The sequence below is a fragment of the Melanostigma gelatinosum genome (assembly GCF_949748355.1).
Source record: "Melanostigma gelatinosum genome assembly, chromosome: 3".
Taxonomy (NCBI): domain Eukaryota; kingdom Metazoa; phylum Chordata; class Actinopteri; order Perciformes; family Zoarcidae; genus Melanostigma; species Melanostigma gelatinosum.
The window spans coordinates 24,557,852-24,572,053 of NC_136636.1; the positions used below are offsets into that span (position 1 = coordinate 24,557,852).

Sequence of the window (14,202 nt, forward strand, 5' to 3'; positions counted from 1 at the left end):
GATGCTTTGTTTCCATGAATCAAACTCAAAGCACACTTACACTTCCTCAGACCTGGTCTGGACCATCGGACTCCAGCAGGCTCCACCCTGAAAGGAGGAGGGGGGTCAGAGCAGCATGGAGACATGGACATGACATCGCTCTCACACACAGAGCTTTGTTATTCATCTTCACATGAGCACTTATTATTCATCAGCTCATACTCTGTGACTTCACTGGAGCTTCTTCTGATTGCAGAAAATATTACAGTTCAAGTCCGTCTGCAGCCACAGAGCACTGCCTGTGTCCCCCTAGAACTCTGGTCCAGTCCTCAATAAACCTCTTTGGGCTCTGACACACCACGTCCACAACCAGCTGCTGGTTCTTCACTGAGCATCTGTGGCCGACTGTCACCTGTACTTTCAACAAGTCGACTCTTCTCAGCCAGGGAACTGGCTCTCAGTGCAAAACAAACCAAACCAGGTAAAGCTGAACTCCTTCAGAACAGCAAAACATTCCTGTTGTGATGATTCATCGAGACGCTTTAAACAGATTGTTTCTGTCTGTTTGTCTTTTCACAATAATGTCTGGACTAAAGGGCAACACACACGAGCATCAGAACATCAACTGTTGTTTGATATGAGCCCACAAACCTGCAGCGTGACGACGTTGACTCATGTCAACCCACCATGATGCCGTCAGCGTGTCAGGATGCACCACTGTCCTCTTTACTAACGTTCAACCAAGACACCGCTCCAGAACAACAACAGTTTCATCACCTTCCCTCCCTGTTGGGCTCATCCTGGCTACTGTTCCCTGATACTTCTGTCTGTGTTGATGGTCTGATGTGGGACACAAACAGTCTGATGAGTCTCTGGTAGTTTGAGGTCAGCTTGGTGTATCAGGGTCATATTAACCAGGCTGACAGTGTGACAGAGAACAAGTCTCCAGCTCGACCTCCTCCATCAGACTGAGTGTCTGTGGCTGCAGCAGGCCTCTTCATACCTGAGAGTTTCCAGTCTCCAGTGAGGATCCTTCTGTCCATCAGACAGCATCTTCACTCCTGAGTCTCCTGGATGATTGTAGCTCAGGTCCAGCTCTCTCAGATGGGAGGGGTTGGAGCTCAGAGCTGAGACCAGAGAAGCACAGCCTTCCTCTGTGATCAGACAGCCTGACAGGCTGCAAACACACAAAACAACACACATGTCACATGATCTGAGGGAACTGTGAGGGCTGGAAGGTTTATGTTTATGACTGTCATCACCAATCTGTTTGTGTGTGAACTTTAAACTTAGTACTTAGTCCAAGAAAAGTAATTCACAGGATCACCTGAGAGTCTCCAGTGTACAATGTGGACTCTTTAGTCCTCCAGACAGCATCTTCACTCCTGAATCCTGCAGGTCGTTGTTACTCAGGTCCATCTCTCTCAGACTAGAGGACTGGGAGCTGAGAACTGAGGACAGAGCTTCACAGCTTCTCTCTGAGAGGTTACAGACACTCAGTCTGAAGAGACAATGATGAAGAAGAAATAAACAATAAGTAGAAAAGATAGCAGCGTATTTAAGGTATGTGAGGAACTGTGAGGGCTGGAAGGTTTATGTTTATGACTGTCATCACCAATCTGTTTGTGTGTGAACTTTAAACTTAGTACTGAGTCCAAGAAAAGTAATTCACAGGATCACCTGAGAGTCTCCAGTGTACAATGTGGACTCTTTAGTCCTCCAGACAGCATCTTCACTCCTGAATCCTGCAGGTCGTTGTTACTCAGGTCCATCTCTCTCAGACTAGAGGACTGGGAGCTGAGAACTGAGGACAGAGCTTCACAGCTTCTCTCTGAGAGGTTACAGTCACTCAGTCTGAAGAGACAATGATGAAGAAGAAATAAACAATAAGTAGAAAAGATAGCAGCGTATTTAAGTTATGATCTATGAATCTAACTCTCTGTACTTACAGAGCTTTGTTGGAGGCTTTGACCACTGGCAGCAGCCTCAGAAGAGCCTCCTCTGAAGCAAAGTATTTCTTCAGGTCAAACACGTCCAGATCTTCTTCTGATGACAGTAAGATGAAGACCAGAGCTGACCACTCAGCAGGAGACAGTTCATCTGTGGAGAGACGTCCTGAACTCAGGTACTGTTGGATCTCCTCCACTAGAGAACCATCATTCAGTTCATTCAGACAGTGGAACAGATTGATGCTTTTCTCTGGAGACACATCCTTACTGATCTTCTTCTTGATGTACTGGGCTGTTTCCTGATTGGTCTGTGAGCTACTTCCTGTCTGTGTCAGCAGACCTCGTAGGAGACTCTGATTGGTCTCCAGAGAAAGACCCAGAAGGAAGCGGAGGAACAAGTCTAGGTGTCCATTTGGACTCTGTAAGGCCTTGTCCACAGCACTCTGGTAGAGACGTGTTGGTTCAGGTTTGTCTCTAGAGACTTCAGACAGCGGAGAGGTTGTTGGTTCTTCTGACAGCAGATTGACTCCAGAGTTGATGAAGGTCAGATGGACATGAAGAGCAGCCAGAAACTCCTGAACACTCAGATGGACGAAGCAGAAGACCTTGTCCTGGTACAGTCCACTCTCCTCTCTAAAGACCTGTGTGAACACTCCTGAGTACACTGAGGCTGCTCTGATGTCGATGCCACACTCTGTCAGGTCGGATTCATAGAAGATCAGGTTCCCTTTCTGCAGCTGATCAAAAGCCAGTTTCCCCAGAGACTCAGTCATCTCCCTGCTCTCTGGACTCCAGTGTGGATCTGTCTCAGCTCCTCCATCATACTTGACCTTCTTCAGTTTGGACTGAACCACCAGGAAGTGGATGTACATCTCAGTCAGGGTCTTGGGCAGCTCTCCTCCCTCTCTGGTCTTCAACACGTCCTCCAGAACTGTAGCAGTGATCCAGCAGAAGACTGGGATGTGGCACATGATGTGGAGACTTCGTGAGGTCTTGATGTGGGAGATGATCCTGCTGGCCTGCTCCTCATCTCTGAATCTCTTCCTGAAGTACTCCTCCTTCTGTGGGTCAGTGAACCCTCTGACCTCTGTCACCATGTGTCAAGAAGAGTTGACCCCTCAGAGCTGCCTCGGTAACATGTGAGCACATTCAAGGAAGAATCAGGATATAAGAGCACAAAGCATATACTCAGATTAAAGTGTAATCAAAAGATAAAGTGTATGAACTATATAACGAAATGTTTAATCAATATGTAACGATTGTTTAAAATGCATAGAGTGATTTAACTATTGTAATAGTGTTTAACAAATGTTCTGTGTAACTAGAGCTGAGATAGAACTGTATAGTCAGAATGACATGCGATAAATGTATTAGTCAGAATGACTTTGCAAAATCAGTGGCAGATGTTATGGGTGGAGTTAGGAGGAGAATGTTGCAAGATGTTGCAAGAGATGAGTCAGAGGCAGGAAGCCTGGACTTATATGGACTTGTTCAAGAACCCAACGCCCTCTCCAGAGGGAGGGGGGATGAGCTCATGTATTAAACAAGGAGGGGGCTAATAGCCCAAATGATGAATATAAGGAGACGTTTGCAGACAGCAAACTGGGATTTCTACACGAGCGCCGTCCAAGTGCGCTGAGGAGGAGATACGGACGATCGCAACTGATGTATTGAGGACTTCGTCTCTGTTCACGGAAAGAAGACCGCTGTTCGTGGACAATAAGATTTAAAGACGGAGGTTTTCCTCTCCCCACTGCTCGACTCTCAACATCTGGACAACGGAGAAGACGCTGCAGCCCGAGAAAGACTTTGTACTGAGTTTTGAGGACTGTTGAACGGGCTCCGTTGCAGAGCGGGAGGACCGAGGGTCCGATCAGACCTTCGCTCCTAACAACTCCAAAAGAACCTTTTCATCGCACCATTGAACATCCAGCTCCAACCGAGCCGTCTCGGCAACTAAAACTAATGAGTATAATCAAAGAAGAAAATGAAGTAACTAATCGCGTGTAGTGACATTTTATGTGAGCTGTAGCTTTAACCCTTGCAAACTAACCAAATATAACCTGCAATAAATATCTAATCTGCATTTAAAGTAAATATCTCAAGTGCATTCATTTGCTCAAGTAGTAAAAAGTTCCTCGTGGCAGTAAAAAGTTAAAGCCATTGTATGTCTAACAACTGAGTTCTGAAAGGTTATCCTAGAGACCGAATCCACTTAACAATCCCTTACGGTTTTAGAAAGAATTAATCCTAGCCGTTAAAACCTAACCTGGCATTTACCAAGAGCACGGATCCATAAGAGGGAAGCTGCCATAACCGACGCGACTGGTGGGAGCGCCCGGGGCCAGGACTGGTCTCTCGGCCGAGTGCGCTCTGACCGGAGGAAGCAGGGTAGACGTTGGGAGTAACGGCAGTTAGCGGAGCCAGGCGAGTTCCCTCGCCAGAACACCAGTACGACAATCTTTTAATAGAGAGCTGAGTCAGTAAGTAGCCCCGTATCGGGCCAGAAGTACCCCAGGATCTAACACGTGGCGCCCATAACGTGGGGCTCGACGGAAAAGGAGTACGTTGAGTCTAAAAGAAGAACCCCGGCAGCAAAGAGAGGCTGTCGTTCGTGTACGAAAAGACCTGAGGTGAGGCGTTGGGGTAGAAAGTAAAGCTGCCCAAGCCTCGAAGAAGTCCGATTGCGAGACATCCACGAATCGAAGCTGTGTGTGGTATTTACAAGCCAACACAGGAGAATCCGCAGGCGACGGGGAGCATCGACCAGACTCGCCCGACCTGTAGAGGGACCAGAGCCTGATCCCATCCCTTCCTCAACGCGCGACGAGAGGCTTTGGGAGGAAGGCAACTCGAGACAACAAAGACAAAGTCCAAGATGGAAACATCGCCCGAGGGACCCGATGGCGACGAAGGCAGCCCGAAGACGACGATGACGGCTCTGCAGGACGTGCCAGCACCATCGACCCCGGGACAGGCAGCAGACGACAGCACGGACCAGCAGACGGACGACGCTGGACCACGAGGAGCGGCATCGGGAGAACCGACACCGGCTCCAGCAGGCAGAAGCAACATCCCACATCAGATCATCCTGAATGGAAAAGGATGGGCCACCTGGGACGATTCTGTTAAACGACACCTAATCGAGCTGCATGAAGAAGCAGACAAGGAGAAGGTGGGAGAAAAAGTAGAAGAGTTTTGCAAAAGGCAGGGGGGTTACCTTGCTCCCCTCACCCTTAAGCAAGGACTGGTGGTGGCAGTGGTAGGGTGTGAAGCACCCCCGAATACCAAGAATAAAGTGGGAGAGTGGCTACATTGGTGGCTAGTGGTAATGGAGACGATTAAAGGAAAAATAGTCACCATAATCAGCCCGTCAAAAGACTACGACGCAGTCGTGAAAATGCTGGCCGCAGAAACAGGAGCGGGAGCAGTGACAATAAAGCAGAATGTAAAAGCCACCTCCCGCTACAAAGAAAATAAAAAAGAGCAAGACGCAATAGCGGCATACATAGCCGAACAACCGTGTTACAACGAGGCTACCAGCGACGATCGGGTCAGCACCCAAGGGACCGAGGTCTCCGAGGGCTCCCAGTCAGGGGAGTCCACGGAGTCCGACAGAGGGGACGACCAGGACAGCAGCAAAGACGAGGAGATCTCGGAGGAGGACGATGTGGGGGAAGACTCAAAGCTGAACAGGAGCGACGAGTACCAACTGCTCCCGCCCTCCATGCAATCCGGGACTCCCGCTGCAGTACGCAAGGTCCTGCAGGAGTACAACGGCCCAGGGCCGGGGCGGCCCAAGAAAGCTCAGACTAAGACAAGACACGTTCGCTCCCCAAGCCCAGAAGGGTATCTTCCGAAGTTGAAAAAGATGCCCGAAGGGACCAAAAAATATGCGAACCAGACAGGGTTAACCGCATATAACCACTACGGAGAGCCTTGGGACATAGACAGCCATGGACTGGTTGTCTTAACCAACTCACATCTAAAGCCTCATATCTCCCGGTTCAGAAAAAGACTGGTAAACGAGGCAGGCAAACCCTACCAAGAAGAACTTGAGGGGCGCCTCCAGGGATATAGACAGAACCAGCCATCGGTGGTGGTTACGAGCGGCGGAACATCAAGCCATTTTGCGGTGCTACACGTACCGATCGAAGGATATGAGGATGGCGAAGATCAGGCCGCCTATCGGGACAACATAGAGGAGGCATTACAAAAAGGTGTCACCCGAGCAAGCGAGTTGTCCTTCAAAAGAGTCGTTATAAGTAACGACGGAGCCAGGTCCGGCAACCTACCCTGGGAGGTAGCAGAGGAAGCGGCAATGAGGATTATGCGCCTCCTGACGAAAGCTCCCCACGGTTGGAGCAATATCCAGGAGTTGGTGATAGTCACCTCGGCGGCCCAATACCACGAGAGAAAAGAGAAAATACTGAGACCCCTCTACAGGACAGAGGGGCCAAACAACTGGAGGGCAGGACAGCCAAAATACGAGGACGAAAACGCCCCAGCTGTGAAAGCAGTTCTGCCACGGCTCCCGTCATCAGCAGGATTGAAGAAAGAAGCGGCAGAACCGAGGGGCTACCAGGAATCGACACCCGGTCCCTCGAGACGAGAAGAGCGACGTCCACAGGTCAGCTCAAGCCAGGAGAAACCTCCAAAGCATAAAGAAACTCCAATCGCCTCTCCCCGGACAGTAGCGGTGCAGACAGAGGTGGAAACCCCCGTGCCAAACAGGTCACCGCGTGGGAACACCAGCCCGGCAGAGTCCACCGGCCTGCAGAGAATGCACTACGCAGGAGGAGGAGAAGAGTCCCTCATACGGTTCCTAAGTCCGGGCGGGATCAGGAAAAGTCCCAGAACTCCAGAGAAAACGCCAGAGCCAACTCAGCCGGCCTCACCGTCCGCAGAACCAGAAGGAGAGGAGGAGGAAGAAACCGGAGCTGTAAGTTCAGAGGAAGAAGACACGGTGCCAAGCCTGACTTCAATCGAGTACGAGCCTCCGGGAGGACTGACAGACCTGAAGAGGGGGAGCAGAAAAGGCAAGAAGAACGCGCTGCCCCTTGTTTCAGTGTACACAGCTTCACAGAGACTCGCCAGGGACGAACGATACGGGCCCATGACCACCAAAGACGGAAGAAAAGCCTATGTTCCAGAGGTCGATCAAACAGGTTATGATGTTCCAGAAATATGGATGCACGACCTCGAGGGAATGAAAGGAACAATGGTCTACGCAACAAAAGGAGAATGGGCGAATTTTCTGATGACCCCGACCTACGGCTCCCTCGCAAAAGCCGTGGAGCTGACGAGTAACTTTCGCACGGGCTTTGTGGCGATCGTGTACGACGTCATGTTGCGACGCCTGAAGAAAGCAGCCTACAAGCTGGCAACAGAGGAAGAAAAAGCACTGAGGCAAGACATCTCGGACAGCGAGGACGAACAGCCACCTCAAGGGCAGGGCCTCGTACGAAGCAGCTGCCCCACCACCGCTGAAGAAAATGACTGCATAACGAAGATGCGGGCTTCTACCCAGAGCTTTGGTGAGTTCAAAAAGATCAAGGCGATGGTGGCCAACAGGGACCCAAAAGAATCAGTGCAAGAATATCTGACGCAGAAATGGCTTATGGTAAAAGCCAGCTCCACAAACGATGAGGCGAAAAGATTGTGGCTGGCCCATGTGACGGACCAACCGATGGGTCCCGAAGAAACCGCGGAACAGCACTACCGAAGATTAGTGCTGGAAGACTGCGAAGACGAGGAGTCACACATTGACAAGGCAAGAAAAAGCTTAGAAAAAGGGCAAACTCTCACCCAGGCATGGTACGCCTTGCGACAGGCGATCCCGCCAGACAGAAGTGTGCAAGCCCTTAGGAAGCTGACAAAGGGCCTAATGAATGACATTGATTTCGTGACCCTAAACATCAACAAAAGTACCACAGAACAAATCCAAGAAACAGTAAGAAAGTGGGATTTGAAGAAAAAACACGTGGAAGAGAAAAGAGAAAAAGGAAACCAGCCGAAGCCGCCGGCTCCCAGGCCCTCGTATGACAACGCGAGGCCCACCGAGGGACCCGGCCCTTCACAGACACCAAGAAGGCAGCCAGGAGGATTCCAGAGGGGTCCGCAAGGCTACCAAGGCTATCAACGTGAGCCCGGATTCCAGAGGAGTCCTCAAGGCTACCAAGGCTACCAGCGAGAGCAAGGAGCCCAGAGGGGTCCGCAAGGCAACCAAAGGGAGCAGGGTGCTCAAAGGCAAGAAGGATTCCAGAGGCAGGGCGTTTACCACAGGACCCCGCCGGATCAACAACAAGAGGGGCCACGGCCCCCACCAGCCAACAAGAGCGGTTTTCTCTCTACCGAGGATTACAACAAGCTGACAACAGAGCAGAAACAGGCCCTTCGTGTCTCCCGAATGGAAGCTGGGAGCGAAGGGCAGAGAAAGTAATGGCTAAGAGGGCGCGGGTCACAGTGGATCATGCCTATTGGGTAGGGGACGACATATACACCGACGTGGATGGAATCCCCTATCAGGTAGATACTGGTGCAGAAGTGTCGATGACCCGCAAATGCCTTGAAACAAAAGGACACCTGACTGTTCAACTAGCCGACGGAACCATCAAAAAGATTCCGTTTGGCGTCTGGAAAGGAGTTGTATGGGCTCTAGGACCCTACAATTTAATGACAATAACAGACCTAAAAGAGCTGCATAGCAGCCCAGAGAATCGAACCCAATACAGAAGCGACTCAGAATCCTCGGGGCAAAACTAATCCAGATGGGATCGTTATCACAGGAGTGGTACAAACCAGTGAACATTCCAGAAGTGATCAAGCAACAAATCGAAGACAGCGACCTTTCCCCGGAGGGAAAAGAAACGCTAGAAGACATACTTTCCAAAGCCGGAGTGGCTAGATTCAAAAATGACTGTGGAGACATGGGTGCGAAGTACACCCACACCATAGAAGGGGGTGTACACCCGCCAGTCCGCCAATACCCCCTGAATCCAGGGGCAGTTGCAGAAATGGACCTAATTGTCACGGAACTCAGCGAACTAGGAGTGGTGCGCGAGGAGCCAAATCCCATCACAAACAGCCCAATACAGGCAGTCAAAAAGCCTGAGTCATCGGGAGGAGGATGGAGACCTGTTATCAACTTCAAGGCCCTCAACCGCAGGACTGTCGCCAACCGAGCCAGCCTGATCAACCCCCAAGGGACGCTGAAAACACTGAGACTAAAGAGGTACAAATCCTGCATAGATCTGGCAAACGGATTTTTCTCGTTGAGGCTAGCCAAAGCCTCCCAAAGCAAGACAGCGTTCACCCACAAAGGTAAAGCATATGTCTGGGAACGGCTACCGCAAGGCTACAAAAACTCTCCGAATGTTTTCCAGTCAGCCGTAATGGACATACTTGACGGCCTAGAGACAACAATCTACATCGATGATGTATTCATTGCAGATGACACCGAAGAAGAACATCTGAAAAAATTGAGAAAAGTCACAGAACGACTAACAGCGGCAGGCTTGAAATTGAATCTGAAAAAATGCCAGTTTGGACGATTCCAAGTGAACTACCTGGGGTTCCAGGTCTCCAACGACCTGGGACTCTCAGACGGATTCCGGGAAAAAGTGGAGCAGATTGACCCGCCAACCTCGCTGAACGAACTACAGAAGGTGCTGGGACTCTGCAACTACGTTAGGGACCATGTCCCTAGCTACCAGAAGTATGCAAGACCACTGTATGTAAAACTAAGAAAAGAAAAGCCAGACGATGCCCACAAGAAGTGGGAATGGACCGCAACGGATCAAAACAGTTTGGAAAACCTGCGGACAGCCATTAAAGAAGCTTTGCGGCTGGAGCCACGAAGCCTTACAACGAAGCTGGTGGCAGAGGTCAGTTGCAACGACGACGACGCAGTGGTAAAAGTGTGCAACGAGGGCGGGGGAATAGTCACTTTGTGGAGCTACACCCTGTCCTCCGTGGAAAAGAAATATCCAGCAGAAGAGAAGGAGTTGGCAGTTCTGGCAAGGTATTGGAGCACCCTGAAAGACCTTGCTCAAGGGCAGGGCATCAGGGTCCTCACGCAAAGCCAGGTCCATCGATTCCTAAGAAAAGCCACGGTAGAGAGCACGAAGGCGACGAACGCGAGGTGGGGACGTTGGGAAGACATCCTGCTGGACCCAGACCTCGAAATCGGCCCTGCACAACCCGTGAGTAAGAAAAAGACGACTCAGGACGAGACGCCATCCGAACCGTTAGAGTGGACTCTATACACCGACGGCTCGCGAAAAGGACAAGACGAGAAAGCCTACTGGGGCTTCATTCTCAAACACAAGGAGAAGGAGCGCTTCAGACAACGAGGCCAAGTCCCCGGCAGTGCCCAGACCGGGGAGGTGACAGCGATACTGGAAGGTTTGCTCGAGTTGGAGCGAAGAAAGGTGAAAAGAGCTAGAGTTATAACTGATAGTTATTACTGTGCTCAGGCCCTTAACGAAGACCTGTCCATATGGGAAGAAAATGGTTTTGAGAGTGCTAAAAACAAGAAAGTAGCTCACGAAAACCTATGAAGAAAAATAGCCGAATTGCGGCTAACAATGGAGCTCGAAGTGGTGCACCAGAGGGCCCACACGCGAGCAGGAACTCATTGGCAAGGAAACGAAGAAGTGGATCGTTTCGTCCAGATGAGACAAATTGTCTTTGTTGGGATCGAGAAATGGGAAGATTTGCCCAAAGGACGGGTAGTCCCAGAAGAGAACGTGAAGGAGGTGGTGCAAGCAGTGCATGGAGCACTTGGACATGCAGGCACCGTTCCAACGCGAAGGGAACTGGAAAAGCAGCGACTCTGGATTCCTGAAAAAGAAGTCCGCAGAATCCTTCAAGACTGTGAGTTGTGTGGTCGATACAACGCAGGAAGGAGAGGACAAAGAGTGGGAGGACTCACCATTAAAAGTACCGTACCCTGGGGTTCTATCTGCATGGATGTGGCAGGACCCTTAGGGGTACCGGGTAAAAGTGGAGAAAAGTACCTGTTGGTGCTAGTGGACTCCATGTCAGGGTATGTAACCACAAAAGCAGTAAGAAAAGCTAATGGCAACAGTGTTGTTAGCATGCTGGACCAAGTCTGTGGCTACTTAGGGTTGCCTAAAGAGCTCAGGACTGACAACGGAACGCATTTTCGCAACGCAAAAGTGGACCAGTGGTGCCAACAGCATGGGGTAATGAGGATCTACTCTCCCCCATACACCCCCCAAGCCAACGGGGTGGTGGAAAGGACCATTGGCTTGGTGAAAAGTTGGATTGGGAAAAATGCCAACTCGAGAGAATGGAGCACTAAGACCCTGGAAATCGCCAAGGCCCTGAACGACCGCTACCGAAGTGACAGGCCCTCCCCTGCGGAGGAGCTGATGCGCCGCCCCTTCACATCACAGGAAGTGGGGCGGGGCTCAGAAGATAAAGAGCCCAAGCTTGAGCAAAAGGTGCCACTTCGAGTAGGACAGCGCGTCTGGATCAAGGCTCAGGTCGGTGCTTCTAACTCTGCAGTCAAAGCCAAGTACGATAAATCAGACATAGTTGTCAAGATATTGGACAGTAATACTGTTCAACTCAAGAAGAAAGGAATCCAAGGAGTAGGGCAGCTGAAGCCAGTTCCGTACTAGGAGAAAACCAGGAACTCAAGAATGGCCACTAACATACAAGCTTTACCACCCTTTGTCAGAGTGGCCAATGTCAAAGGGGTGGTTAACATGAGAAGGAGTACTACGGGGCTCTGGGCAGGAAGAGCCCTGAAGAAGTTGGAGTATGCAAAGAAAGGCTTTCTCTCAGAAGAGAAAGAAGTATTGACATGGAGAGAAATCAAGAATGATTGTGTGGTCTGCCTGAAGCCGACCACCCTTGACCTCACATGGCAGGGACCCGGAAACAAGAAACCAATCCGGGTCACAGGAAGAAGAAAAGAATTTAACCATATGACCCACAAACCGGTGAAGGTTTTGGATGCATATGTATGCGTTTTTTGTCGTATAGAGATATCACCACGGTTGCACTTCGTCATCCAGTGGGATCTGCGGGGGACGAAGCTGAACCTTAAGGACTGTGTCTGCCAATGGGATGGACACAGGCTGCACCTCTGTGCATCTTGCTCCGTACTCCAGCAGAATGGACTGCTGGTGCAAGCTGGAGCAGCCGAAGGATGGCAGGTGAGAAAGTTTCTTCAGCCAATACAAACCCTGGCACCCGCCTCATGGGAAGGTGAGGGTGCTGCCGCTCCTGTTGAAATATCACACGAGGAGACTGGGGAACCCTCGGCACCATCTATGAGCCCACTCGACGGCGACCCACAAGAAGCAAGTGGAAACCGGAATGCTGGCCCCATGGGATCTTGGAGGGAGTTGATGCAGAGGAACTGGCCATACAGCCCAGCTCAGGCCGAAGTTACCTACCCGCCCCTGGCTTCCGTACAGATCCCAGCGGCCTTCAGGGTCTTTCGCAGCCCTGATGCCCCAGGGTACGCAGCCACCGCAGCAAACTTACCCGATTGCCGCTTAGAAATGGCAACGCGAGAGGGGTGGCTGGGGCCCTGGGAACTAACGACCTGGCGCCTGTTAATCGAAGATGTGTATTGTGATCCAGATGTGCCAATACGTGAGCTAGACCCGGTGCCAACAGAGGCTGGTGCTCGCGGCACGAATCTCCGGTATAGCATCACGGATCTGGACGCCTTCCACCACACTGGTGCCAGGACCAAGTAAAAGAGTACGATTTTCACGATCACCCCAGAGGGGTGGCGGAGAGACGGTGTTATGCAACTACCGGGCTCTTGGGCGGCCAGAGCGGCAACGCCTACATGGGAGGCCCGCACAATGCGCGTCATGGTGACGCTGAGAACCGTGATGGTTCCATTCGACGGTGTGTACTCCGTTGGGGTGGAGCTGACCAGAGCGGATGAGGAGGTGCCTCCTCCAAACCCACGCGCAGACGCAAAAGGTTTGACCGCTTGGGCACGGAAGTCATTTCGCAAACTGCAGCGTGGTGGAAAGCCACGCAGTAGCAGCGCTTAAGAAGCCTAGTTGCTAGAAAAACGGACCTTGATTGTCGAAATGTCGCTGCCATACCAACCAAACAAAGATTGCCGGGAACTAAACAGAGCCTCTCTGTCTCTCCATGCACAAAAAAGGCCATATCTGCAATTGCCAAACGAAAGAGTCTATTTGGACAGACCCGTACGAGATTTTGCTTACCGAAAAGGACTCTGTGGATCCGGCGCTTATTTCTGCAGCACTGGTGAATATGAGCGCTCCCCGGACCTGACTGTACCCGGGAAGGAGGCTTTGCTGACTAACTTTCGCTCAGGTTGGCAACTCCAGTATGACAGGGCCACCGCCATGGTCCAGTGGACCAATCACGGGCTGCTGCAGCCAGTCCTCCCTTGTCCTGACCAGTCCCCCTGGATCCTGAATACCGCTTTCATCACTGTCACGGGTGTACGGCTGAAGTTGCGGTGGGGTCCTAACTATGCTGATTATTTGCAAGACGCATATATTGATCTTTGGCTGGGTGAGAATTTGATCTGGACCACCAGCCCGGTCATGCAGCGCCTCATAGCGCTCCACGTGAAAAACAGCGAGCGCTGTGTAATTGAGAACCAAGACATGCCGTTGCGTACGGTGCGTTACCGCCTGCCAAGCCTCGGCCCACCGAACCCGGACCCGGGCCTGCGCATGAGCGATTTGCCTCCTACCAGATTGCGGAGTTGGATGCACACTGGTACTCCAGGTGAGGCGTGGGCTACGGTGACAGAGCTCCAGATGGAAGACGGTCAGCCATTATACGCAGCCCTCGCTCAAGTCCGGGACCTTGTCTGCCTGGCGGACCGGGTGGCGTATGCATGGCTTGGGTTCCATTCTGATGTGCACGGTAATCGCATTATACCCCTCCCACGCCCCTCCCCGTTGGTCGTCACCTATTACATGTGGGTGTGGAGGGGGCTGGACTTCAGAATTGGCCAACACCCATCGGTTCTATATCACCAGCTCCTGAAGGGCAGAATTGTTCAGTACGATCCTGACTCTCCCCCGCGCCTCAGCTCCGGCTGCCCCGCTCCACTTCCGGAAGTGATACCAGCTATCACACTGCAGAATCCGGGACCATGGATCTCCCACTTCTACATGGGAGGGTTCAAGAATTTAGGCGATCCTCAACCTTTACCCCCGTCTCATTGAGACGCCCCGGCAAGCGACTAGACCAATCAAGTGAACGACCACGGAATGGAAAACGACTATGG

At 51.4% G+C, this 14,202-nt stretch overlaps 1 protein-coding gene across 1 annotated transcript in view; it reads right to left on the reverse strand.

Moving 5' to 3' along the window:
- Positions 1 to 14,202, reverse strand: part of LOC306797406 (uncharacterized protein) — a gene marked incomplete at both ends in the record, with an annotated part of 33,208 nt that overhangs the window by 710 nt on the left and 18,296 nt on the right. Inside the window, 5 exons of the mRNA XM_079296759.1 lie at positions 41 to 87; positions 983 to 1,156; positions 1,307 to 1,480; positions 1,660 to 1,833; positions 1,929 to 3,023. Of these exons, the coding sequence (XP_079152885.1) occupies positions 41 to 87; positions 983 to 1,156; positions 1,307 to 1,480; positions 1,660 to 1,833; positions 1,929 to 3,023 (1,664 nt within the window). The remainder of the gene's footprint in view (positions 1 to 40; positions 88 to 982; positions 1,157 to 1,306; positions 1,481 to 1,659; positions 1,834 to 1,928; positions 3,024 to 14,202) is intronic.